Genomic DNA, 26,613 nt, shown 5'->3' with positions numbered 1-26,613 from the left:
CAAAAATCCTGATATTTTGTTATATTTACGTTGAATCATTTTATATCCTTCCTCTTATTGATGGGCATTTAAGTTGCTGATTTTTCACTATTACAGTGATTTGGTTCTCTGAGTTCCACGCCTAGAATGGAACTGCTAAATCATAGAGGACCTGTGACTTCAACTTCACTAAATATTTCCAAATTGTTCTCTAAAAAAGTTATACCAATTTCTATTCCCACCAGCAGTTAGAGTTTCTATTGTCCGACATCTTCTGTAATACTTGAAATTGCCTGACTTCATAATTTGGCTTAAACATGATCTATATAAAATTATATCTCTATATTAATTTCATATATAATAATTATTGACCATTTATATTTCTTCTTCTGTGAATTGCTAGTTCCTATCTCTTATCCATTTTTAAAATCAGAGTGTCTCGGCCGGGCGCCGGTGGCTCAAGCCTGTAATCCCAGCACTTTGGGAGGCCGAGACGGGCGGATCACGAGGTCAGGAGATCGAGACCATCCTGGCTAACACGGTGAAACCCCGTCTCTACTAAAAAAATACAAAAAACTAGCCGGGCGAGGTGGTGGGCGCCTGTAGTCCCAGCTACTCGGCACGCTGAGGCAGGAGAATGGCATGAACCTGGGAGGTGGAGCTTGCAGTGAGCCGAGATCTGGCCACTGCACTCCAGCCTGGGCAACAGAGCGAGACTCCGTCTCAAAAAAAAAAAAAAAAAAAATCAGTGTCTCTTCCTCATTGATTGGAAGTCTTTGCATATGCTTGTATAGACTTTGGTGGTTATTTGCATTGCAGATATTTTTGCCTTAGCCTGTGGCTTGTCTTTTCTCTTCTTTTGGGAGTCTTTCACTGTTCAGACATTTTCACTTTAAAATAGTCCATTTTTTTCACTTAAAACAAATTAGTTTGAGGCCGGACACAGTGGCTTACGCCTGTAATCCCAGCACTTTGGGAGGCCAAGGCAGGCGGATCACTTGAGGTCAGGAGTTCGAGAATAGCCTGGCCAATATGGTGAAACCCCATCTCTACTAAAAATGCAAAAATTAGCCGGGCATGATGGAGGGCACCTGTAATCCCAGCTACTCGGGAGGCTAAGGCAGGAGAATTGCTTGAACCGGGGAGCCAGAGATTGCAGTGAGCTGAGATTGCGCCACTGCGCTCCAGCCTGGGCAATAAGAGTGAAACTCTGTCTCCAAAAAAAAAAAAAAAAAAATGTGTGTGTGTGTGTGTATATATATATATATATATATATATATATATATATATATAGTTTGTGATGCTTTAGGTCTTATTTAAGAAATCCTCCATCCTGGCTAACACGGTGAAACCCCGTCTCTACTAAAAATACAAAAAACTATCCGGGCGTGGTGGCGGCGCCTGTAGTCCCAGCTACTCGGGAGGCTGAGGCAGGAGAATGGCGTGAACCCGGGAGGCGGAGCTTGCAGTGAGCTGAGATCCGGCCACTGCACTCCAGCCTGGGGAGACAGAGTGAGACTCCGTCTCAAGAAAAAAAAAAAAAAAAAGAAAAGAAATCCTTTTCTATTCCCTCCTATATTTTAACATTTTTAAATTTTGCTTTTCACCTGGAATTTGTTTTATGTATAATGTGGGTAGGGATCTAATTTTATTTTATTTTTCCATATGTTTAACCATTTGTTGAAAGTCCATTCTTCACCCTCTAATTTGTAATGCAATCTGTCATAAATCAAGTTTCCATATACATATGAGTCTATTCTTAAAGTAGTTGCACATTTCATGAGTATTATATTTCACATGAGGTTTCTGCACTCAGAAATGTAGGTATCTATAATGGAAACAATAATGTAGACCAAGAGGCCTAAGATTCCAGCAGCAAAAATGAGTTGTGAGAACTTGGACAAGCAATTTCACTCTGTAGGTCTCATTTTCAATGTATGTAAAATGACAGAGTTCAAGTCCAGGTATGGTGGCTCATGTCTGTAATCCCAGTACTTTGAGAGGCCGAGGCGGGTGGATCACCTGAGGTCAGGAGTTCGAGACCAGCCTGACCAATGTGGTGAAACCCTATCTCTACTAAAAATACAAAAATTAACTGGGCATGGTGGCGGGTACCTTTAATCCCAGCTACTCAGGAGGCTGAGGCAGGAGAATCGCCTGAATCTGAGAGGTGGAGGTTACAGTGAGCCAAGATGGTGCCACTGCATTCCAGCTGGGTAAGAAGAGTGAAACTCTGTCTTGGGGGAAAAAAAAAAAGAGTTCCTCTCTTAACTTTTTTGGGCTGTCAACCCTTTGGAGTACCTAAAATCGTAGACCTTCTCAGAGAAAAATATATACTATACACACATAATTTTATGTATAATTTCAGGGTTCTCAGGAGTTAGGGTCCTTGCCACTCTAGAACTCTGATTCTTCTTATAATTGGGGCATTAAAATATGGCTTTATCATTTTCCTTTTTTTTTTTTTTTTTTTTTGACTGTCTTGCTCTGTCATCCAGGCTGGAGTGCAGTGGCGTGATATTGGCTTACTGCAGCCTCTGCCTCCTAGGTTCAAGCGATTCTCTTGCCTCAGCCTCCCAAGTAGCTGGGACTACAGGCGCCCACCACCACACCCAGCTAATTTTTTTTTGTATTTTTAGTAGAGACAGGGTTTCACCACATTGGCCAGGCTGGTCTCCAAATCCTAACTTCAGGTGATCTGCCCACCTCGGCCTCCCAAAGTGCTGAGATTGCAGGCGTGAGCCACCATGCCCAGCCAATTTTACTTTTTAATTAAAGGAAGATTGTTTTTTAAATTGGTCTTCACAATTATAGACAGCAGCGGACATTTGGTCCTTAGCTTAAGCATATATAACATTGTTCATTAATAATGGATATCACTAAAACTTATAAGTAGGCTTTGATCAAGAGACTCCCTGAAAGCATCCCAGCCAACCCTAATTGGTCTGCTCTAAATGTGATAGTTTCTGATATTGTCTACAAGATTCAAATCAAACTAAAATATTCATCCTCTGCAGTGACCAGCCTAACTTTAGTCAGAGGTTTGTCTGCGTGCCTTCCCCACCATCTACCCTTGCAGTGCTCTTACACAGTAGGCATTCAAATTTGCAGGTAACTTCTTAGAGCATATGACCATCAAGGTCATTTATTCACCAGCCTTGTCTCACTGCTGTGTTGTATCAGGCTTATCTTTAATGTGCTCAGTGCTGCCTTCGAGGGGATTCGATGAGTAGGAGAAGCCTCTTGCTCAATAGTTCTAGTCTGCTCTGTGGGTCTGGACCTTTTGAGTTAACAACATAGTTAAACAAAACTTCTACAATTCTAAAAGAGACCCAGCTTCCTAGACTTCCTATCAAAATTATGTGTGTTGGCCACACTATGTACATGTGTGGAATCTCTCTTCTTAACCCTGTCTCCTTTATTCTATAGTGGATCTGATTGGTGGCTACAACATTGGCACCATGAGCCATGAGAGCCGTGTGGATTGGCTGGAACTTAATGAGACTGGACACAAGCTCCTCTTCAGGGACCGGAAACTTCGTGTGAGAAGAGCTACTAAGGCCTTAGGCATTGGCTGGACCACAGAGGGTGTGAGACAAGCTGCTACCAGGGACTGAGGGAGGCAGGATGGAGCATGTTGTCTTTGCTGTGTCATCAGCATAGCAGAAGGCACAGAAGAATCAACATTCTCTGTAGCTGATACCGAAATCCATCCTTTATTACCTCTTTTTTTTTTTTTTTTTTTTTGGAGACAGAGTCTCACTCATCTGGTGGAAGTGCAGTGGTATGATCTGTCCTGCAGCCCTGCCTCCCAGGTTCTTGATTCTCCTGCCTCAGCCTCCCATCTGCCTCAGATGGTGTAGCTGAGGACTATGGGCACATGCCACCCACACCTAGATAATTTTTTGTATTTTTTTTTTTTTTTTTTTTTTTGAGGCGAGGTCTCGCTGTGTCGCCAGGCTGGAGTGCAGTGGCGGATCTCCAGCTCATTGGCTCCGCCTCCCAGGTTTTTACGCCATTCTCCTGCCTCAGCCTCCCGAGTAGCTGGGACTACAGGCGCCCACCACCTCGCCCGGCTAGTTTTTTGTATTTTTTTTTAGTAGAGACGGGGTTTCACCGTGTTAGCCAGGATGGTCTCGAACTCCTGACCTCGTGATCCGCCCGTCTCGGCCTCCCAAAGTGCTGGGATTACAGGCTTGAGCCACCGCGCCCGGCCAATTTTTGTATTTTTAGTAGAGATGGGTTTTCACCATGTTGGTCAGGCTGGTCTCAAACTCCTGACCTCAGGTGATCTGCCCGCCTCAGCCTCCCAAAGTGCTGGGATTACAGGTGTGAGCCACCACACCCAGCAATCCTATATTACCTCAGGTGATTGTATTATGGCAACAAAGTCAAGAAGGGAGCTTGGAAGTTGGTGTCTCTTACTGTTCACAGTCTGTGCCCTCAGGAAACTTCCTTAACCCTGCATTCCTCCTGCTCATGCCTAGCTGACCTTCACCTAGACCTGCTGTCCAGTGCTTTTCAGCCACACTTATCTGATGGCACGAACTGGCTGGAGGACAGCCTCTTCGTCCCTCATTGATTCTCATCCCAATATGGTAGCACCAGAGTGTTCAACCTCAGATCAAAGAGACAACCTGATGATTTTAATTTCAGTGAAAGCCACATCACAACTTTCCAGATAATTTAATTTTTCTAGTGGCCTGCCATTTGTAATCCAAGCTGGTAACTCTGGCCCAGAGTTATTTCAAGAAGGAAAGTCTGACCTTCACCTAACTTAAAATTCCTGGGATGTAGATCTTTGTTCTGTGGGCCATCTCTTACTTGACCAGAGTTAGGATATACCAGCTCAGCAGAAAGCAGATCAGTAAGCTTTGAAATGCAGCATGAACCTGAGTGGTGGGTTAGCTCACCACATCTCACCATTAAGGAAATAGTCAAAAGCAGGAGACAACCCACATCCCCTTCTAATTGTGTTATCTGCTGCTTCTTTCTTCAGTTGCATCTATATGATATTGAAAGCTGCTCTAAGACGATGATCCTCAACTTCTGCTCCTACGTGCAGTGGGTCCCAGGAAGTGATGTGCTGGTAGCTCAGAACCGAAACAGCCTGTGTGTGTGGTACAACATTGAGGCACCTGAGAGAGTCACCATGTTCACTATTAGGGTATGTTGGACACTAGGGGCCCTCAGATGTGATATTGAGCTGATTAATTAGAGCCATGAGGAGACTCTGAAGGCTACTTGGTTTTCTGTGTCCACCACCCTTAATCTCTGTGATAGAATTGGCAAATGAAGCTTAGACTTATGGACTAACACCCAGAACCATCCTTTTTCAGATTCCTGACATTATATTAGACCCTTGGAGTATGGGTTCATTACAGTGGCCCTGGGAAGTCACCAGGTCATAATATGGAGATCCCTCTAGGCTGGAAATCCCTGATAGGAGAGGCAGTTCTAATGTCATCTCCTTCTGTGCTGATTCTCCGTTACAAGCCATGCAAAGTGCCTTTTTTTCTTAAATTACAGATCAGATCTTCTCTCCTATCCTACCACAACATCACACATAGCCGGTAGTCTTCCAAAATCTGGGGGGAGCCAGAGAAAACAAGAGAGGCAGGCTCCTATGCTAGGCTAGGATGACTGGTGTGTGTATGGGTAGAGTGCTTGATGCTTTCTTTTTGTCCTTTTCCATACCTTTTTTTATCTCCTTTTTGCCTCATTTTAAACTGATTAGGGTCTAAAATTTATTTGTTTAGTTCTTTCTTTCTTTTTATCTCTCTCTCTCTTTCTCTCTTTCTCTCTTTTACTCTCTCTTCTCTGTTTTCTTTTTTTCTCTCTCTCTCTCTTCTTTCTTTCTGAGACAGCGTCTCACACTATCTCCCAGGCTGGAGTGCAGTGATACAGTCATAGCTCATAGCAACCTCAACCTCCTGGGCTCAACCAATCCTCCTGCCTCAGCCTTCTGTATAGCTAGGACTACAGGTGCATGCCACCATGTCTGGCTAATTCTGTCCTTTCTTTAAACACTTTTTTTTTTTTTTTTTTTTTTTTTTTTACATTTTGGGTTTGAAAGTTATATATCCTATTTCTGTAGAGGCTACCTTGAAAGTTTTAACGTGTACTTAAATGAACAAAGTCTAAAGTTAATCAGCATCTAACCACCCCCTCCCCTGCAAACAATACAAGGACTTTAAAAGACTTTAACTTTCATCTCCTCCCCTTTGTCATTTTTGTCCAGTATTTTAGTTCTAATCTTATTTTGTCCCCAAAGATAGGCATGATTATTTTATTTTATTTGAGACAGAGTCTCTCTGTCACCCGGGCTGGGGTGCAGTGGCGTGATCTTGGCTCACTGCAACCTCCGTCTCCTGGGTTCAAGAGAGTCCTCTGCGTCAGCCTCCCAGGTAGCTGGGATTACAGGAACCCATCATCACGCCCAGCTAATTTTTGTACTTTTAGTAGAGATGAGGTTTTGCCATGTTGGCCAGGCTGGTCTCGAACTCCTGACCTTAGGAGATCCACTCGCCTCGGCCTCCCAAAGTGCTGGGATTACAGGCATGAGCCACCACGCCCTGCCTGATTATTTTATCAGACAGGATTCATTTAGATTTACCATCAAAGTACCAGTTCCTTTGTTTACCTTTTCTTGCAATGCCAGTCTTCTCTCTGGAATGACTTTTCTTCTTCCTGAAGAATATTATTTAGAAGTTTTTTTGGGCCGGGCGCGGTGGCTCAAGCCTGTAATCCCAGCACTTTGGGAGGCCGAGACGGGCGGATCACGAGGTCAGGAGATCGAGACCATCTTGGCTAACACAGTGAAACCCCGTCTCTACTAAAAAAATACAAAAAACTAGCCGGGCGAGGTGGCGGGCGCCTGTAGTCCCAGCTACTCGGGAGGCTGAGGCAGGAGAACGGCGTAAACCCGGGAGGCGGAGCTTGCAGTGAGCTGAGATCCGGCCACTGCACTCCAGCCTGGGCGACACAGCGAGACTCCGTCTCCAAAAAAAAAAAAAAAAAAAAGAAGGTTTTTTGTTTCTGTTTCTTTGTTTTTTGAGACAGGGTCTCACTCTGTTGCCCAGGCTGGAGTGCAGTGGCATGATCTTGGCTCATTGCAGCCTCCACCTCCCAAGTTCAGGTGATTCTCCCACCTCAGCCTCCCGAGTAGCTGGGATTACAGGCATGTGCCACCTCACCCAGCTAATTTTTATACTTTTAGTAGAGATGGGTTTCACCATGTTGGCCAGGCTGGTCTCAAACTCCTGACCTCAAGTGATCTGCCTCCGTCGGGCTCCCAAAGTGCTGGGTTTACAGACATGAGCCACTGTGCCCAGCCTTATTTAGAAATTTCTTTAGTGAAAGATGATAAATTTTCAGTTTTTCATTATCTGAACATGTTTCTATTTAGCCTTTGTTCTGAAAAGATGCTTGGACTCAGTACCCAGTTCCAGATTGACAGTTAATTTTTCTTAATTTATAAATGTTGTCTCATTGATTGACTTCCATTGCTGTTCTGAAAAATTTATCAGCAGCCATTTCTGTACAGGTGATCTGTCTTTTCTCTTTGGTTTCTTTTTTTTTTTTTTCCTTTTTTTTTTTTGAGACGGAGTCTTGCTGTGTTGCCCAGGCTGGAGTGCAGTGGTGCGATCTGTCGCCCACGCTGGTGTGCAGTGGTGTGATCTTGACTTACTGCAAGGTCCACCTCCCAGGTTCATGCCATTCTCCTGCCTCAACCTCCCGAGTAGCTGGGACTACAGGTGCCTGCCACCATGCCTGGCTAATTTTTTGTATTTTTAATAGAGATGGGGTTTCACTGTTAGCCAGGATGGTCTCGATCTCCTGACCTCGTGATCTGCCCGCCTCGGCCTCCTAAAGTGCTGGGATTACAGGCGTGATCCACTGTGCCTGGCCTCTCTTTGGTTTCTTTTAAAGTCTTCTTTCTTAGGGCTGGGTACAGTGGCTCACGCCTGTAATTCTAGCACTTTGGGAGGCTGAGATAGGCAGATCACTTGAGGCCAGGAGTTCAAGACCAGCCTGGCCAACGTGACGAAACCCCATCTCTACTAAAAAGAATAAAAATTAGCCGGGCATGGTGGCGCTTTCCTGTAATCCTGCCTACTTGAGAGGCGAGGCATGAGAATCGCTTGAACCTGGGAGGCAAAGGTTGCAGTGAACCGAGGTTGTACCACTGCTCTCTAGCCTGAACGACAGAGTGAGACTCTGTCTCAGAAAAAAAAAAAAAAAAAATCTTCTCTTTTTCTTAGGTGTTTTGAAGTTTCACTACAATGTGTCTAGATTTTTTTTTTTTTTTTTTTTTTTTGAGACGGAGTCTTTCTCTGTCACGCAGGCTGGAGTGCAGTGGCACGATCTTGGTTTACTGCAACCTCTACCTCCCGGGTTCAAGCGATTCTCCTGCCTCAACCTCCTAAGTAGCTGGGACTATAGGCGCGTGCCACCACACCTGGCTAATTTTTTGTATTTTTAGTAGAGATGGAGTTTCACCGTGTTGGCCAGGGTGGTCTCAGTCTCCTGACCTTGTGATCTGCCTGCCTTAGCCTCCCAAAGTGCTGGGATTATAAGCATGAGCCACTGCACCCAGCCATAAATTTTTAAAATTTATCCTGCTTAGTATAGATCGTGTTTCTTATATTTATGAATACACGTATTTTCATCACTCTTGGAAGTTTCTTAGTTATTATCTCTTCGAACATTGCTTCTCCTCAGCTATTCTCTAGTCTCTTCATCAGAACTCTAGTTAGGCAAATGTTAGATTTCTTGTTTTGCATTTTTAATTTATCTTTCATAGTTTCTTTCTTCCTGCTCCATGCTCCATGCCCAGGTTTTTTGTTTTGTTTTGTTTTGTTTTTTTTCAATTTTCTGTAAAGACAAGTTCTCATTGTGTTTCCCAGGCTGGTCTCAAACTCCTGGTCTCAAGCAATCCTCCTGCCTCAGCCTCCAAAAGTGCTGGGATTACAGGCATGAGCCACTGCATCTGGCCTCTGGATAATTTCTTTAGATCTGTTTCGATTCATTAGTTTGCTAATCTGCTACTAATCATTGTCTAATCTGCTATTTAAACTGTACATTGAGGTTTTTACTTCAAACATTAAATATTTCTTTAAGTTTTATTTGATTATTTCTCCAGTCTGCCTGGTCATATTGATAATTTCTTGTTCCTTGCTTAATTTTTCATTTCATCTTTTAAGGTATTTAGGTGCTTCATAAATAATCATTTTATATTCCATAACTGGGCTTAAAAACAAAAACAAAACAAAACAAAACAAAAAACAGGGTCTCACTTTGTCACCCAGGCTGTGCGGCGGCATGATCACGGCTCACTGCGTGCGCAAACTCCCAGGCTCAAATGATCCTCTCACCTTAGCCTCCTGAATAGCTGGGGCTACAGGCACATGCAACCACACCCAGATATTTTAATGTCTGAAATTCTTGAAGGTCTAAAACTGTTGTTTGTAGTTGTTATTTACTGTTTCATAGTGGTTGGTTTCCTTGGGGTTTTTTGTTTTTTTTTTATTGTGAGCTCATGTTGCTTTGAATGTATTCTTTTGGAATCCTGAGGGCCTAAAATGGATATGTTTTCCTCCAGTGATGATTCGGTCTTGTTTCTGCAGGAATCAGGCATATTAATGATCTGTAACCATTTATTTTGTTCCCTTTACTGAAGAGTGGATCCCAGGTTTAATTAAGGATTTTCAAATTCAGCCTCCCCATCCTGTTGGGGGGCCTGAGGTTTATTCTCCTGACACTGCATTTGCTTTCAGGACAACTGTACCTTCTCCATTTGCTCACTTTCCTTTTTTTCTTGCTCAGGATTTTAGCTTATTGACCTTTTTCTTTCTGTCTGTCTTTTTTTGAGAGAGAAGGGTAGGATATGGGTAGGGAATTCTTCAAGTAAGTGAAGCAATGCATTAAAAGTGATTTCTTCAAGTAAGCCCAAGCAATGCATTAAAAAGTATGTTCCAGGTTCAAGTCATATTTTAACGAGAGAACCCTTAAGAATATCTACTCTCATGGTACTGCTGGAAGCAGAAGTGAATGCCACACTTTGTACCTCCAGGAGTTGGCGCTGCCATAGTTAGCAGTATACTTTAACCCAAGGATATTGCTATAAATGAAGTATTTTTTTATGCTTGAGAGAAACTAAAATGTTAGGAAAATCAGGGCCGCTGTGACTCTCTTGACCACTGATTGGGTTGGATGAGGGTGGGTCTTTTCTACAATTGATTCAGTGGAAACTAATCTGAAATTGGGGTGGGGTGAACTTTTACAGGGTGATGTTATAGGTCTGGAGCGGGGCGGAGGAAAGACCGAGGTGATGGTGATGGAAGGTGTGACTACTGTTGCCTACACACTGGATGAGGGCCTCATCGAGTTTGGAACAGCCATTGATGATGGCAACTACATCCGGTGAGAGGCTGGCTAATAACCTGGGAGGTGATGGGAGAGTCTGGTTCTGAGAGGGGAGGACCTGGGGTGGGGTGTAAAACTGGCCAGCACTGATAAGGATCCAGTGATCCTGGGAGGCGATGAGACAAAGATGGCTCTTCTCCCCCCCCTTGCCCCATCACCGGTATTCTGCTGTATCTTCCTAGCCCATTCCTTATTCATTATGCTTTGCTTCCTTCCCTTTCCAGGGCAACAGCCTTCTTAGAGACTCTGGAAATGACCCCAGAAACAGAGGCAATGTGGAAAACCTTGAGTAAACTGGCACTAGAGGCAAGGCAACTACACATTGCGGAGAGGTGAGCTAGACGTGTAGAACAGAGGTGCCAGGTAGCTAGGAGGGATGACCACATGAGTATTTTCCCTGTGGGCTGCTCCAATCCAGTGTTAAGGTACTCCCTACCTTCCCAATGCCAGCAAATAACATAGAGCCCTTCTGCAGTACAATATTCCAAACACTCTCCCATCCTAGATTATAAGAGTATGCCTTGACCGGGTGTGGTGGCTCACGCCTGTAATCCCAGCACTTTGGGAGGCCGAGGCGGGCAGATCACAAGGTCAGGAGTTTGAGACCAGCCTGGCCAACATGGTGAAACCCCATCTCTACTAAAAATACAAAAATTAGCCAGGCGTATTGGCGGGCGCCTGTAATCCCAGCTACTGAGGAAGCTGAGGCAGGAGAATTGCTTGAACCCAGGAGGCAGAGGTTGCAGTGAGCTGAGATGGCACCACTGCACTCCAGCCTAGGCAACAGAGCAAGACTCCATCTTAAAAATAAGAGTATGTCTTGGCTGGGCACAGTGGCTCGTGCCTATAATCCTAGCACTTTGGGAGGGTGAAGCAGGCAGATCACTTAAAGCCAGGAGTTTGAGAGCAGCCTGGCCAACATGGCGAAACCCCAGCTCTACTAAAAATACAAAAATTAGCCGGGCATGGTGGTGCACACCTGTGGTCCCAGCTATTCAGGAGGCTGAGGCACAGGAATCACTTGAACCCGGGAGGCAAAGGTTGCAGTGAGCTGAGATCATGCAACTGCACTCCAGCCTGGCTGACAAGCGAGACCGTATCTCGAAAAAAGAAAAAGTGAAAAAACAAGAGTATGTCTTTTATTATTTTTACTGCCCCTTCTTGTAACTAGGTTCCCCTTAACATTTTTTTACTATTCTTACCCTTCAATCCATGCCTATGTGTATAATCGAGGTTTGGTATAGGAGTGTAGTTCACAGGACAAACTTGGGACTCCAGACTCCTTTAGTTCAAATCTTGGTTCCAATTACCAACTTGTATAACCATAGAGAGGTTATTTGACCTTCCCAAACCTTGGCTTCTTGATTTTCTCCATGTAGACTAGGATAATAATAGTATTTGCCTCATATGATGATAAAGAAGATGGTAAGGATATTGGTAGTGAAGGAGTGATGAAAGAATCTGTGCAAAGTGCTCAATAAATGTCATCTGCTGCCATTTTGGCTAGGAATCATCCTTGATCCCATTTTGTCCACACTTCCCACGTGTAGATTATCAGCAAGTCCTAACGATTCTGTCTTCAAAACACATCCTGATGTCTCCATCCTCGTGCAGACCACTGCCATCTCCCACCTGCAGTATTGCATAGCCTCTTAGTCTCACTGATACTATTTCTTGTACCCCTACCATCTATTCATCCCAGAGCAGCTGAGGTCATTTTTTAAACATAGATTGTGTCATTTTTACGACTGGAACCTTCCATTAGCTTACTGTTTTACTTACTATAAAACCCAAACTCCTTGTATGGCCTTACCCCTGAAGTTTTTTGACCTCTGCTTCTTTCTCATGCCAGTCTCCTACTTGGCCATTAGTCTCCAACCACACTGGCATCCTTCTGGCTCTGTGAGCGTGCCAAGCTCACACCTGCTATAGGCCTTTACACTAGCTGTTCCCTCTCCAGGAATGACTTTTCCCCATCCTGCCATGACTGGCTTTTTCTTGTATTCAGGTCTCAGCTCAAATGTCAATTCATCAGAGAGACCTTCTCCAACTACCAAGTTAAGTGGCCCCTTCAGTCACTATCTATAACAGGGGTGTCCAATCTTTTGGCTTCCCTGAGCCACATCGGAAGAATTATTATCTTGGGGCCACACATAAAATATACTAACACTAATGATAGCTGATGGGCTTAAAAAAAAAAAAAAAATCACAAAAAAAATCTCATAATGTTTTAAGAAAGTTTATGAATTTGTGTTGGGCCACATTCAAAGCCATCTTCGGCCATGGGTTGAACAAGTTTGATCTATAATATTACATTATTTTATTTTTTATTATCTCCAATTTTACTAATTATTTGTCTCCACCAGAATGGAAGTTCTCAGAGAGCAAAGCCCTCATCTTCCTTAGTCTCTGTATGTCTCCAGTGACAAGCACATTGCCTGGCACATCATAGATGCACATCAATTTGTATTTGCTGAACCAATGAATTAATGATGATTCTATAATAATATTACTATCAATGTCATTGCTTCCATGCCATAGGTGCTTTTCTGCTTTGGGCCAAGTAGCAAAAGCTCGATTCCTGCATGAGACCAATGAGATTGCAGATCAAGTGTCCCGGGAATATGCAAGTATTATGCTCCTGATTCATTCTGTCTGTCTCCCAAGCTGATTTCTCTTAGTATTCAGCCCCATGATTTCTAGCTTTCCAGCCATCCCTAGTTTCCTTTACCCTGCCCACCCTACCTCTACCCTCAAGTCAGACCATTTCAGAATTGCTTTTGCTAAACCTCAAACCTTTAAGCTCCATGAAGTGTTTTACCTTCCCAAGTCTTTTGTTTTCTCCATCCTTCTGGCCTTCCAAATTCAGCCCTCACAGACAGAACAGCAGCACCTACAGAAAAACCAGAACCTCCTTTTTCCCCCACAGGGCGGAGAAGGAACAGACTTTTATCAGGTCCGAGCACGTCTAGCCATGCTGGAAAAGAACTACAAACTGGCCGAAATGATCTTTTTGGAACAGGTAATAGGTAAAGAGAGACAGGTTGGAAGAGGGGATACGAGGGAAAAAGAAGGAAAAGGGGATGCAAACTCAAGGGAGGAAAGCATGCTGGTAAGCTAGGCTTCCAAAGGTTTGGTGAAAACTTTCGAAGAGGTTTATATAGTTAATTTCACCCCTTCCTTAACTTCCTCCTCTTGTGTTAGTCCTTACTTTTCTAGACAAACTTCCTTCTTTGGCCTTTGATTACTACTTTCTTTCATACGCAGTCTACTACCTCCCCTCTAGTCCAGAGCCTGTCTTTGCAGTTCTTGTGCATAGGGGTAGATCCAGGTTTTGTGGGCCGGAAGCTTATACAATTTGAGGAGCTCTCTTTAAGAACAGTTGCCTTAGGCCGGGTGTGGTGGCTCACGCCAGTAATCCCAGCGCTTTGGGAGGCTGAGGCAGGTGGATCACATGAGGTCATGAGTTCAAGACCAGCCTGGCCAACATAGTGAAACCCCATCTCTACTAAAAATACAAAAAATTAGCCAGGCATGGTGGTGCATGCATGTAATCCCAGCTACTTGGGAGGCTGAGGCGGGAGAATTGCTTGAGCCAAGGAAGCGGAGGTTGCAGTGAGCCGAGATCGCACCACTGCACTTCAGCCTCAGCAACAGAGTGAGACTCCATCTCAAAAAAAAGAACAGTTGCCTTGGAAAGGGCCTGTGCAAATAAGGAGGCCTGAAGCTTAAGCTTCTTTTAGTTTCCCAATATTTCTGCTGGTATAGTAGTTAAAAGGTAAGGCTTTTGGTCCTCATGTGCTGGCATCATAGCCAGGCTGAGGAGAGCTTGCTGCTTTCTGATCCTCATATCTTTCTGGCATCCCTCTCCGCTCTGCCTTTTTCCCCTAGAACGCTGTGGAGGAGGCCATGGGCATGTACCAGGAGCTACACCGTTGGGATGAGTGTATCGCTGTGGCTGAAGCCAAGGTACCTGTTTTGTCTTCTCCACAGTTGTTGAGAATTTGGTTCTGCCAATTTCAAAAACCTTCTTTTGTCAAGGAGGCCATAGAAACCAGAACAGGGTTGGGGCTTGGACTTGACATTGTGAGGAGTTAGGATACTACTGACCCAGGAGCATTCCCCTTGTTATAGAGGGATTGGAGAAGCATGGGAGGCAGAAGAGTAGGAAGGGGGATGTGACTTCTAGTTCTCCTCTGTGTGTGTCCAGGGGCACCCAGCCCTAGAGAAGCTACGCCGTAGTTACTACCAGTGGCTTATGGACACACAGCAGGAGGAGCGAGCAGGTGAACTACAGGAGAGCCAAGGGGATGGGCTAGCAGCCATCAGCCTCTACCTCAAAGCTGGGCTCCCTGCCAAAGCTGCTCGGCTGGTGCTGACCCGAGAGGAACTGCTAGCCAACACAGAGCTGGTAGAACACATCACTGCAGCCCTTATCAAGGGGGAACTCTACGAAAGGGTATGCTGGCTTCCTTTTCCTAGCCCTTATGTCCAGGAGCTCAGGACCCTTCCCTCACCCAGAGGAGTCTTGGGGTGCAGAGTACTTCCTGACTGCTGGTGTTCCCTTGTTTTTGGAGCTAATACTTAGTTCTTTGTGTTGTAGGGGTATCATAGTAATGTGCTATGTGTTAACAGGCAGGTGATCTCTTTGAGAAGATTCACAATCCACAGAAGGCCCTGGAGTGCTACCGTAAAGGCAACGCATTCATGAAAGGTACTAGCCACCTATGAGCCATCCTTTACTGTTGTGGACTCTTGCCCCTCTGATTCCCCGGCACCCCTTGGTGTGTGTGTTCAGGTTGCCTGGCTCCAGTTCTCCATTCCTCCCCTTCTTACCCATTCTCCATGCTTCATCTCCCTGTCCTACCTTTTTCCTGAGGCCTGTCCCTGGAAGTCTGGGCTGAGCACCTTTTCTCTCCCTGGCAGCGGTAGAGCTGGCTCGATTGGCCTTCCCAGTGGAGGTGGTGAAACTGGAGGAGGCATGGGGGGACCACCTGGTGCAGCAGAAGCAGCTTGATGCAGCCATTAATCACTACATCGAAGCCAGGTATGGGAGTATGGGAATGTAAAGGAGATTTAGGTGTGAAGTGAGGGGCAGTGGAGCAAGTAAGGACACCAAGGCTTAAAAGAAGATATCTCAAAATGTAGGTTGATGTGTGCTTAAGGGGTCCTTTTACCTCCATTCATTTTCATCTTTCATCCTACATATTTATATCTTTCTCAACTTTGCCAGGTGCTCCATTAAGGCAATTGAGGCCGCCCTGGGTGCCCGCCAGTGGAAGAAGGCAATTTATATATTAGATCTACAGGACCGGAACACTGCGTCCAAATACTATCCTCTCGTGGCCCAACACTATGCATCCCTGCAGGAGTATGAGGTGAGGAAGAGTCCCTTTTCGCAGCATGAGGCGATGCAGTAGAGGATAACAATGAGAGAACCCAAAACAGGAAGTGTGGAGGCAAGCTCACCAGATGCTTCTTTCTGGGCCCCAAACAGCATCACAACCTTGAATGGGAAGAGAACAGTTTACTTTCCCAATTTCATTCCAGTGTGACACTGATACCTTCCTTCACCCCAGATACATAAAGTGAGTCTCTAGCTCTGTCCCAGCCAGCATGAGTGATTCTTCATGAATAACGCTAACATAGTTACAATATAAAATTGCTTTACATTGCAGAAATGTGAGGCCCTTTTGAATTCCACTGTATTGTCCTCATACTGCTTGGGGCTGGTCTTTCTTTTTAAATGGTAGAATATACGAGACACCCATACTCATCATTTCTTCTCTATCATTACAAGATCGTATTGCAGGCTCTCCACCATCTTAGCCGAGGTTTGTTCTTTCCTCGTTCAAGCTGCTTTAAGTCTGTTGCTCTGACCTTTTGTATCTACCTCCCATCAACTACAGATTGCTGAGGAGCTCTATACTAAGGGAGACCGGACAAAAGATGCTATAGACATGTACACCCAGGCTGGCCGTTGGGAACAAGCCCACAAGGTAGGGATGAGTGGAGTTCATGATAAGAGAACTCTGCCTTAGTGGAAGTGTGGCCTCATTCCTCGGTCTCTGTTTCTCCTCTTCGCTTGACTCCCTGAAAGCTGACAAAGAGTACCAAAAAACAGTCTGAGCCACTTTGATCCCTAGCCGTAGGGAAAGGAAGGGATGAAGAGAGGCCCTTGTTTCCAGACCTATCTATCATTCTGAAGGAGCAGATGGGCTTGGGAGCTGGGGAATCTGAACTACCACTCCTGACGCCTCTGGTCACATTGATGTCTTTGTTCTCACCCCTACACTTCAGAGCCCAGTGGTTACAGCGGTAGTGGGAGTGTATGCCCCAGCACAAGGCATCACAGACCCAGACCCTCCCACCTTAGCAGAATATAGTTCTTCCTCTGCTTCTTATGGACTTGGAATTCCCCGACCTCACTAGTGACCTCAGGAGTGGCAATAACCAAACTCCTGTGATTGTTGGGAGAGTTCAGAGCTTCTGAACAAGCAGGTTTCCTTGAAGCCCTGCTTCCTTGGGGAATTGGACCTGAGGCTACCCTGCCTCTGTGCCTCCACAGCTGGCGATGAAATGCATGAGACCAGAAGATGTATCAGTGTTATACATCACTCAGGCCCAGGAAATGGAGAAGCAGGGCAAGTACCGTGAGGCTGAAAGGTGAGCCGTGGCCTCAGAGGAGGTGTAGTGGGAGATGAGATTTCAAGGCTGGGAGGAGGGATGGGGCCTGAGGATGTGTACCTTCTGCCCAGAAGGCAGTGACAGCAGGGATCGGGTCTAGGAGGCCCCAGATGTATCTCCCTTCCCCAGGCTATATGTGACAGTAGAAGAGCCTGATCTTGCCATCACCATGTACAAAAAGCACAAGTTGTATGATGACATGATCCGCCTGGTAGGGAAGCACCATCCAGATCTCCTCAGTGACACACACCTACATCTGGGCAAGGTGAGCCCTTCTCCTGGCTCTACCTATCTCTTCCCCAACCAGGCTCCACCTCCCCATCTCTCCATCCTGACTCACCTTCCTGCAGGAGCTGGAGGCTGAAGGCCGACTACAGGAGGCCGAGTACCACTACCTCGAGGCCCAGGAATGGAAGGCAACAGTGAACATGTACCGGGCCAGTGGGCTTTGGGAAGAGGCCTACCGGGTAAGGAGTTCAGGCCATGCTGAGAGATACATCCATCCTTCTTTCCCACGTTTTTCCCCTTTTTTTTCAGAAAGGGTCTCACTCTGTCACCCAGGCTGGAGTGCAGTGGTGCAATTACGGCTCACTGCAGCCTTGACCTCCTGGGCTTAAGCAATCGATCCTCCCACTTCAACCTCCTGAGTAGCTGGGACTACAGGTGTGCACCACCACAGCTGGCTAATTTTTTAATTTTTTTGTAGAGACAGGTTTTCACCATGTTGCCCAAGCTGGTCTTGAACTCCTGGGCTCAAGTGAGCCACCTGCCTTGGCCTCCCAAAGTGTTGGGATTACAGCTATGAGCCACCATGCCCAGCCCTTCTTTTCCACTTTAAGTGACTAATTCACAATTGGTCAGAGCATCTTTGAAAATGTAGTGAAGATCAGAGTCTCTCTTGCCAGAACCATGTCCACATCTGTATACAGAAAATTTCACTTACAATTTTACGGGTCTGTGGACCAGGTGAAGCCTATCCTTGGACCCTAAGTACTTCAACCTAAGTTAAGAAACCCTGAAATTTAGCCCTTTTCCTGTTAACTTTTTATTTTATTTCATTTTTTGAGACAGAGTCTTGCTCTGTCACCCAGGCTGAAGTGTGGTGGCACAGTCTTGGCTTACTGCAACCTCCACCTCTTGGGTTCAAGCAATTTTTCTGCCTCAGCCTCCCAAGTAGCTGGGATTACAGGCAGTCACCACCGTGCCCAGCTAATTTTTGTATTTTTAGTAGAGATGGGGTTTCACTATGTTGGCCAGGCTGGTCTCGAACTCCTGACCTCAAGTGATCCTTCCTGCCTCGGCCTCCAAAAATGCTGGGATTATAGGTATGAGCCATCGCGCCCAGCCTCTTCCTCTTCAATTTAGAACAGTTATTGGATCCTTGTCAAAGCCAAGGTCAGAGATAAGAAGGGAGCAGCTCTGTATTGAAGGATTATTGAGTGACTTTGCTTTATAGGTGGCCAGGACTCAAGGAGGGGCTAATGCCCACAAACACGTGGCCTATCTGTGGGCAAAGAGCCTGGGAGGAGAGGCTGCAGTTAGACTGCTTAACAAGCTGGGACTCCTGGAAGCTGCTGTTGACCACGCTGCGGACAATTGGTGAGGCCCCAAGCTCTCTCTCCATGGGCCCCATCGCAGGCAGAGCCACTATCTAGAGAAAGAAAATTGATGTATAACTGAAAGATCCTTGGAAGGACATGATAGAGTGGCATGAATAAATTAACTGCTCCTATTCCCTAGAGACTCAGAACAGTGTTTAACCTTTGGCTGTTCTAAGAAGGGTGGACAGGAAACAGATTGTAAAGCTAGGACTGCAGATTGCACTAAACCAATAACTTACTCCTGGGTAATGGAAGTGTGATTCTGTCAAATGCAGAGTGAACTTTTTTTTTTTTTTTTTTTTTTGAGACAGGGTCTCACTCTGTTGCCAGGCTGGAGAGCAGTGGCATGATATTGGCTCACTGCAACCTCCGCCTCCTGGTTCAAATGATTCTCCTGCCTCAGCCTCCCAAGTAGCTGGGACTACAGGCACGTGCCACCACGCTCAGCTAATTTTTGTATTTTTAGTAGGGATGGGGTTTCACCATGTTTGCCAGGATGGTCTTGATCTCTTGACCTAGTGATCCGCCCACCTTGGCCTCCCAAATTGCTGGGATTACAGGCGTGAGCCACTGCACCCGGCTGAACTTTTCTTTTTTTTGGAAGCACCAGAGTCCATGAGGCATTTTATTTGTAAATATATATTACATCTCTAGAAAAAGAATCACAGGATTTTCCCTCGTATGTGTTGTCTTGCTTCTTCATGGTCCATGATGCCAGCTGAGGTTGTCAGTACAATAAAACCAAACTGGCAGGATGGGAGCAGATTATTCTGCCATTTTTGTAGATCTCTGAGTTGCACGTCAAATCTGGGGCTGATCACTGTACACTTGTTTAGCCTGCCTGTGAGGTTCACAGCAGTTTTCCTAGCTGTGATCATTAATGATTTCAAAATCACCAATTTACGATACTTCAGCATCACAATTAGAAACCAGACGATGACTTTGGAGCACAGCCTAATAAGGACCTGGCGTTTGCCTCTCTTTCCAGCATTGTTGATGCTCTTGAGCGCATCAGCCAGGACATTCATGCACACCATTGTGGCGGCACAGAAAGATAGCCAAAAGAGCAAAGTGAACTTTTCTTAAGCTACTGTTATCGATGCCAATCATGGAGTCTGATGCTGAGGGTGGTCTTGCTCATATTTTGGAGAGACTATATTTCTGCTAATGTAGCTGGAGCTCAGGAGGAGGTGGTGAGCACCAGGAGTCCACCTAGCCCTGTCAGCGTAGGGCTGCGAGGCTCACTCCTCCCTTACCCTTTGCAGGCCCAAACTCCCTCCTCAGGAGCAGCTGGCCGCAGGGAAGGCATAGGCTTTTCCAGACATCTCTTGATCCACACTGACAGTGACGTGGTCTTCACAGGGCTGCCTGCCTGTCTTCCTTTTTATCTCTCTATGCTCTTCTGTCACTTCATATCCATTATCCTTAAATCTGTCACTTTTCCTCCCCTCAACTCTGTCCTTTCTGTTTTGTCTTGTCTTGTTCCCTTTTTGAATGGAAGCATGAAGAAAGAAAACCTTATCTGCACTTTCTGTTTCAGCTCCTTTGAATTTGCGTTTGAACTCTCTCGGCTGGCCCTCAAGCACAAAACCCCCGAGGTTCATCTCAAATATGCTATGTTCCTAGAAGATGAGGTATGGGTGTGACTTGGACCCTGACCGCAGAGCCCTCTTACTTCATCCCCTAGTGCACTGCTCCTGGGTGTGCATACCCCCAGGCTCATGCCTGCCTGTGATGCCAGTCTCCTTCTCACCATGCACGGCTGCCTTGCTCTCCCTGTAGGGGAAATTCGAAGAGGCTGAAGCTGAATTCATCAGAGCTGGTAAACCCAAGGAAGCAGTCCTCATGTGAGTTACCCCACACATTCCTTAATCCTGTTTCCCCAGTCACAGTCCCAGGATCTTTCATGATTATCTTGACCTTCACTCAAACCCAGAACAAATCAGTGTTACACCCCTCAGTGACATGGCTGTTTGTCTCCCACTACTGGGGCCTCAGTCCTATACTCAGTCTCTCCTCTGTCCCCATCCGGAGGCAGGTTTGTCCATAACCAGGATTGGGAGGCAGCTCAGCGTGTGGCTGAGGCCCACGACCCTGACAGTGTCGCCGAGGTGCTTGTGGGACAGGCCCGGGGGGCCTTGGAGGAGAAGGACTTTCAGAAAGCAGAAGGGCTGCTGCTCCGGGCCCAGAGACCAGGCCTGGCCCTCAATTATTATAAGGTGGGGCACTGGATGCAGGGCCATGAGGGGAGGGGAAGAGGTTCTGAGAGCCCACAGAGAGCCACACTGACCCCTGGTATGAAGAAAGATCAGGGAGGTTAGTATTGGGGAGTGGGAAAGACAGGAAAGAGGAAGGAGAAGAGAGGTCCAAGGACCCAGGAGTCTGTGGGCCAGAGCACCTGTGTGGCAGTGGGAAGCTGTCATGCCTGCCTCTGCCCTCTTGATACCTGGAAATCTGAGCAGGAGGCTGGATTATGGAGTGACGCTCTACGGATCTGCAAGGACTATGTGCCCAGCCAGCTGGAGGCTCTGCAGGAAGAGTATGAGCGGGAAGCTACTAAGAAGGGGGCCAGGTATGAGGCTAGAGGTCCAGGCAGCATTGGCAGGGCTGGGAGGGTCATGAGGCATGCACAGGATAGAGCACGCTGCTCCCCACCCCCATGCCAAGTCCCAGCGTTCTCATCTCCACAGGGGTGTGGAGGGACTCGTGGAACAAGCTCGACACTGGGAGCAGGCTGGAGAGTACAGCCGTGCTGTGGACTGCTACCTCAAAGTGCGAGACTCTGGGAACAGCGGACTGGCGGAGAAGTGCTGGATGAAGGTGAGGGCAGCAGGCCCTTTCTGGTGTTCCTTCTCCCTAGGCCTGTATTCACACTCAGCTCCACTTCTCACATCTGCAGCTCTTTCCTCTTGTGTCTTTTTCTTTTCAGTCAGGTAGCAGGAATCTGTGGAGTGCCTGCTGGATGATAGAGCCAGAACCTCTGAAGGCTGTAAAAGCAGATATAAGACAGACCCTGACAGCCAAAAGTTAGGGGAGTTAGACCAACACATGGCTCAATTAATATCATATCTGAGTAAAGACTAAAGTGCATGATTTAGAGTAGAGTTCAGAGAACAGTGAGATCTCTGTGGGCTAGAGGGGTCAGGAAGCCTCTGTGAAGAAGGAGGGAGGACTTGGATAGGAGTTGGAAGGGCAACTCCATGCACAGGAACTGGCCAGACAGGGAACATGAAAAAAGCATGGGCTCCATCTCCCCCACCCAACATTTCCTGAAAAGAAGCCTCCAGCAAATTAAGCCAGGCCAGTATGTGTCACAAATAATAAGACATACTATATTGGAGAAACCAGCAGGATATATACAGTCATATGCCATATAACAACGTTTTGGTCAACAGTAGACCACATGGGTGGGCATGGTGGCTCACGCCTATAATTGTAGCACTTTGGAAGCCGAGGTGGGTGGATCACTTGAGATGATCCCACGCCTGGCCTTAGATAGGTTTCAGTATACAAATACTTACCATTGTGTTATGGTTGCCTACAGTAGTCAGTACAGAAGTGTGCTGTACAGGTTTGTAGCCTAGGAGCAATAAGTTCTATGCAACCTCTACCTTGATGTATAGTAGACTATACCATCTAGGTTTGTGCTGTGATGTTTACATAACGATGAAATCTCCTAAGGACATATTTCTCAGACCATACCCATCATTAGACAATGCATGACTGTAGGTATATGTGTGTACGTGTACATAAAGAGATTTATTAAAAGGAAGTGGCTCATGCAGTTATGAAGATAGACAAGGCCCAAGATCTGCAGGTGAACTGGCAAACCGAAAACCCAGGAGAACTGATGGTGTAGTTCCTGTTTGAAGGCCAGCAAGCTTGAGTCCCAGGAAGAGCTGATGTTTCAGTTCAAATCTGAAGGCAGGAAGAAGCCAGTGTCCCAGTTTAAAGGCAGTCAAACAGGAAGAATTCTCTCTAACTTGGGAAGGAGCCAGCCTGTATGTTCTGTTCACGCCTTGAAATGATCAGATGAGGTCTATCTACAGTAGAGAGGGCAATTTGCTTTACTCAGTCTACCAATTTAAATGTTAACCTCATCCAAAAACACTTACAGAAACACCCAGAATAATGTCTGACCAAATACCTGGATACCCTGTAGCCCAGTCAAATTGATACATAAAGTTAACAGTGGCATATATGTATAATTATATTTTAATATCTTTAAAATTGGGATGCACGTATAGTTTTTTTTATACTTTAAGTTCTAGGGTACATGTACACAACATGCAGGTTTGTTACATACGTATACATGTGCCATGTTGGTGGATGCACGTATAGTTTAAGTGCACCTTAGATACAGTGAAATCTGGTGGGTGGGGGTCATGAAAAGGGTGAAATTGACTGGCCGTGTAAATGACATGTTTGTATGGTGGTGGCCCTGCAAAATTTCCCTTAGGTTTTTGAGTTTTTGTTTGTTTGTTTGTTTGTTTTTTGAGACAGAGTCTTGCTCTGTCGCCCAGGCTGTAGTGCAGTGGTGTGATCTCAGCTCACTGCAAGCTCCGCCTCCCGGGTTCACGCCATACTCCTGCCACAGCCTCCTGAGTAGCTGGGACTACAGGCACCCGCCACCACACCCAGCTGATTTTGTTGTATTTTTTTTAGTAGAGACGGGGTTTCACTGTGTTAGCCAGGATGGTCTCAATCTCCTGACCTCGTGATCCACCCTCCTCGGCCTCCCAAAGTGCTGGGATTACAGGCGTGAGCCACTGTGCCCGGCCTTTTGAGGTCTTATAATTGAATAACCCCTAGAAGTTAGAGGGAGAGAAGTAGAAAGAGGGGCTGATGATTGGTTTTGAGGTTCTAGCAGATTTTAATTGGCAGTATTGAGTATCTGATATGTGTAACTTGGGAGCACGGCATGACTGTACCTTCTTCATATTAGTCAGAAGATGGCTTCCTGATGCGGACAGGGCAGATTAAGCTTTGAAGGGCTTAGCAGTAAGAAAGGGAGGCAAGAACAGGTGAGGGAAAGACCAGAGGGGATTAGCATAAACTACAGCTAAATTGGATTGTGTGGAAATTGAAATCTGGTGAAGATGTCAGCGTCCTAATGGAAACAGTATGATCTCATAGAACACTTAGTTTTGTAGAATTTCTGAGTTTTAAGTGTTGAAAGGTATCATCAAGATCATCTATTCCAGCACTGGCACTAGAAATATAATGCAGGCCACAAATGTAAGCCATACATGTCATTTAAATTTTCTAGTAGCCACGTTTAAAAAGAGTAAAAAGAAACGTGAAAATAATTGTAATATATTTTGTTTAACACAGTATATCTAAAATACCACCATTTCGTCTGGGCACAGTGGTTCATGCCTGTAATCCCAGAACTTTGGGAGGCCAAGGCGGGCAGATCACTTGAGGTCAGGAGTTTGAGACCAGCCTGGCTAACATGGTGAAACCCCGTCTCTACCAAAAATACAAAACTTACCTGGGCATGGTGGCAGGGGGCGGGGCCTGTAATCCGAGCTACTCAGGAGGCTGAGGCAAGAGAATTGCTTGAACCTGGGAGGCAGAGGTTGCAGTGAGCTGAGATTATGCCACTTCACTCCAGCCTGGGCGACATAGTGAGACTCTGTCTCAAAAAAATTAAATAAATACTACCATTTCAACATGTACTCACACACATTATTTAGATGTTTTCCATTCTTTTTTTATACTAAGTCTTCAAAATCCAGTGTGTATGAATGAAGAAACCAAAGCTCATAAAAGCCCAACACAAATAGTTACAGAATGCCCTGGACTCCTCATTTTAGGAGTCCTTTCTCTGTACTCTGCTACAAAGATTTTACTTGTGACAAAGACCTTGAAAATGATTTTGTCAAAGGTGGAAGGTTCAAATGCAGTGACCTCAGGCAGCACAGGAAGTGTCTGAAAGAGTTAATGAACTGAGAGGAAAGATAGGTCCACTGATGGCTAATTAAAGGATTTAATGGACCGTGGGTCAGGCTCTGCCCAGGAGGGTACAAGGTTGAAGGAGAGAGTAAGAGAAAAAGTTGGCATCTGGAGGAGAAAAATGTATGAAATGGATCAGGCTGAGGACTCAGCGATATTTGTCTCTCCTACCCATTTCCATCTTCTCTTCAACCACTCAGGCAGCCGAACTCTCCATCAAGTTTCTGCCTCCTCAACGTAATATGGAGGTCGTTCTGGCTGTAGGACCCCAGCTGATTGGAATTGGAAAGCACAGTGCAGTAAGCAGGGTGATGGGATGGAACAGAAATAGATTTCACAGAGATGGGTGCAAGGGTGACATCTGCACCCAGGAAGGTGTATGAAGTGGGCCTCCTGGTGGGCAAGGCTTGCAGTCCTGGGGAAACAGATGGGAGAGCTCACAGCGGGAAGACTGGGAGCAAGGAGAAAGTCTCCATGCTGATTTCCCGTTGTGCAGGCTGCAGAGCTGTATCTGAATCTGGACCTTGTCAAGGAAGCAATTGATGCTTTCATCGAGGGTGAGGAGTGGAACAAGGCTAAGCGTGTAGCTAAGGAGTTAGATCCCAGGTAAGCTTGTAACCCCTTCTTACCGGGAAATTCTCTTTTACTTCCTTTTGTAAAGACTGGGAGAAAGTCTTATGGGGAGGGTTGGTATTCTGGAATATGAAGATGGAACTCTCTGAACATCTTCACAGGTACGAAGACTATGTGGACCAGCATTATAAAGAGTTCCTCAAGAACCAGGGCAAAGTGGACTCGGTGAGACTTGCAGAATTAGCAGGAGGCAGAATGCAGGGAGAGACTCACAAGATTCTCTCCCTCTTCTTTCCCTCATGTCATCTCTTTTCTCTTGTAACTCTGTCTTCCATTGACCCAGCTGGTGGGTGTGGATGTGATAGCTGCTTTGGACCTGTATGTGGAGCAGGGCCAGTGGGACAAGTGCATTGAAACAGCTACCAAGCAGGTACTGCTGTCTTCCCATTCCCAGTTTTCCTTTACATTTTCCTTTGATTCCCCACCTGCTTCAAAGCTGCATCTCTCCTACCTCCACAAAAACCCAAAGCCCAAAGATTTCTAATGGGCATCAGATAAGCTCAATCTGAAACTGGGGTCAGAGGTTTGCATACGCCCTTTGTCTCCTCAGCAAATACATGGCCTCAAGTCACCTCACTGCTTGGTCTTGCTGATCCCAACTTCACGCATGCTTTTCCTCCACCCCTGTACAGAACTACAAGATTCTGCACAAGTACGTGGCTTTGTATGCAACTCACTTGATCCGGGAGGGTAACTCTGCCCAGGCATTGGCCCTATATGTACAGCACGGAGCCCCTGCTAACCCACAGGTACCAGCCTTCTCCTTGGATTGAATGTTTCTACAAGGAAACTCTTTTCACTTCTAGAACCACCTATTTTCTCAGGAACTATCTTCTCAGAGGATTCTATCCTTAGAGAACATCATGCCCAGAGCCCCCAGTACATCTCCAGAAAGGTACAGCCTCTCTGGAGGCTGTGTATTTGCTAAGAGCAAGGGGAGAAGTTTGCAGAAACTTTCAACTTCTGTTTGAAGAAACACCCATGGAGCTCCCCATGCTGTTAGCAAATACACAGGCACCTGTCTTTCAGAGCTGAATCCTGCACATACCTCTAGGGCCTTTACTGACTTCCTCCAGAGAATGAACACTGCTGCCTGATTGAGAGTCACAGCCCATTAATGTTGTGACTCTGCATTTACATTTGTACAGTTGCCCACACTCACACAGCACCAGCTAAGAAAGTTTCTTCCTCTTTTCATAAAAAATAATCAGCACTTAAAAATAATTCATTTCATTAAAAATAATCAGCACTTAATAATCTGCCACTGTCTCCCAGCTCTTGCACACACACACATACCCATTTCTACACACAGAGCCTGTTTCTCCTC

At 45.9% G+C, this 26,613-nt stretch overlaps 1 protein-coding gene across 1 annotated transcript in view; it reads left to right on the top strand.

Annotated features, from left to right (window-relative positions):
- IFT172 (intraflagellar transport 172) overlaps positions 1-26,613 on the top strand; it is a 44,083-nt gene that overhangs the window by 14,002 nt on the left and 3,468 nt on the right. Inside the window, exons 15-40 of the mRNA XM_031655037.1 lie at positions 3,409-3,521; positions 4,979-5,146; positions 10,268-10,404; positions 10,632-10,739; positions 12,949-13,033; positions 13,337-13,429; positions 14,299-14,376; positions 14,618-14,866; positions 15,043-15,121; positions 15,334-15,454; positions 15,641-15,785; positions 16,317-16,406; positions 16,976-17,073; positions 17,224-17,359; positions 17,445-17,561; positions 18,551-18,693; positions 20,236-20,329; positions 20,478-20,542; positions 20,734-20,914; positions 21,158-21,267; positions 21,386-21,515; positions 24,854-24,952; positions 25,150-25,259; positions 25,388-25,451; positions 25,570-25,656; positions 25,919-26,035. Coding sequence (XP_031510897.1) covers positions 3,409-3,521; positions 4,979-5,146; positions 10,268-10,404; positions 10,632-10,739; positions 12,949-13,033; positions 13,337-13,429; positions 14,299-14,376; positions 14,618-14,866; positions 15,043-15,121; positions 15,334-15,454; positions 15,641-15,785; positions 16,317-16,406; positions 16,976-17,073; positions 17,224-17,359; positions 17,445-17,561; positions 18,551-18,693; positions 20,236-20,329; positions 20,478-20,542; positions 20,734-20,914; positions 21,158-21,267; positions 21,386-21,515; positions 24,854-24,952; positions 25,150-25,259; positions 25,388-25,451; positions 25,570-25,656; positions 25,919-26,035 — 3,017 coding nt within the window. The remainder of the gene's footprint in view (positions 1-3,408; positions 3,522-4,978; positions 5,147-10,267; positions 10,405-10,631; positions 10,740-12,948; positions 13,034-13,336; positions 13,430-14,298; positions 14,377-14,617; positions 14,867-15,042; positions 15,122-15,333; positions 15,455-15,640; positions 15,786-16,316; positions 16,407-16,975; positions 17,074-17,223; positions 17,360-17,444; positions 17,562-18,550; positions 18,694-20,235; positions 20,330-20,477; positions 20,543-20,733; positions 20,915-21,157; positions 21,268-21,385; positions 21,516-24,853; positions 24,953-25,149; positions 25,260-25,387; positions 25,452-25,569; positions 25,657-25,918; positions 26,036-26,613) is intronic.

The sequence above is a fragment of the Papio anubis genome, chromosome 14 (assembly GCF_008728515.1).
Source record: "Papio anubis isolate 15944 chromosome 14, Panubis1.0, whole genome shotgun sequence".
In the NCBI taxonomy this organism is placed as follows: domain Eukaryota; kingdom Metazoa; phylum Chordata; class Mammalia; order Primates; family Cercopithecidae; genus Papio; species Papio anubis.
Note: the sequence above shows the minus strand (reverse complement) of the source record. Positions and strands in the feature narration are given on the sequence as shown.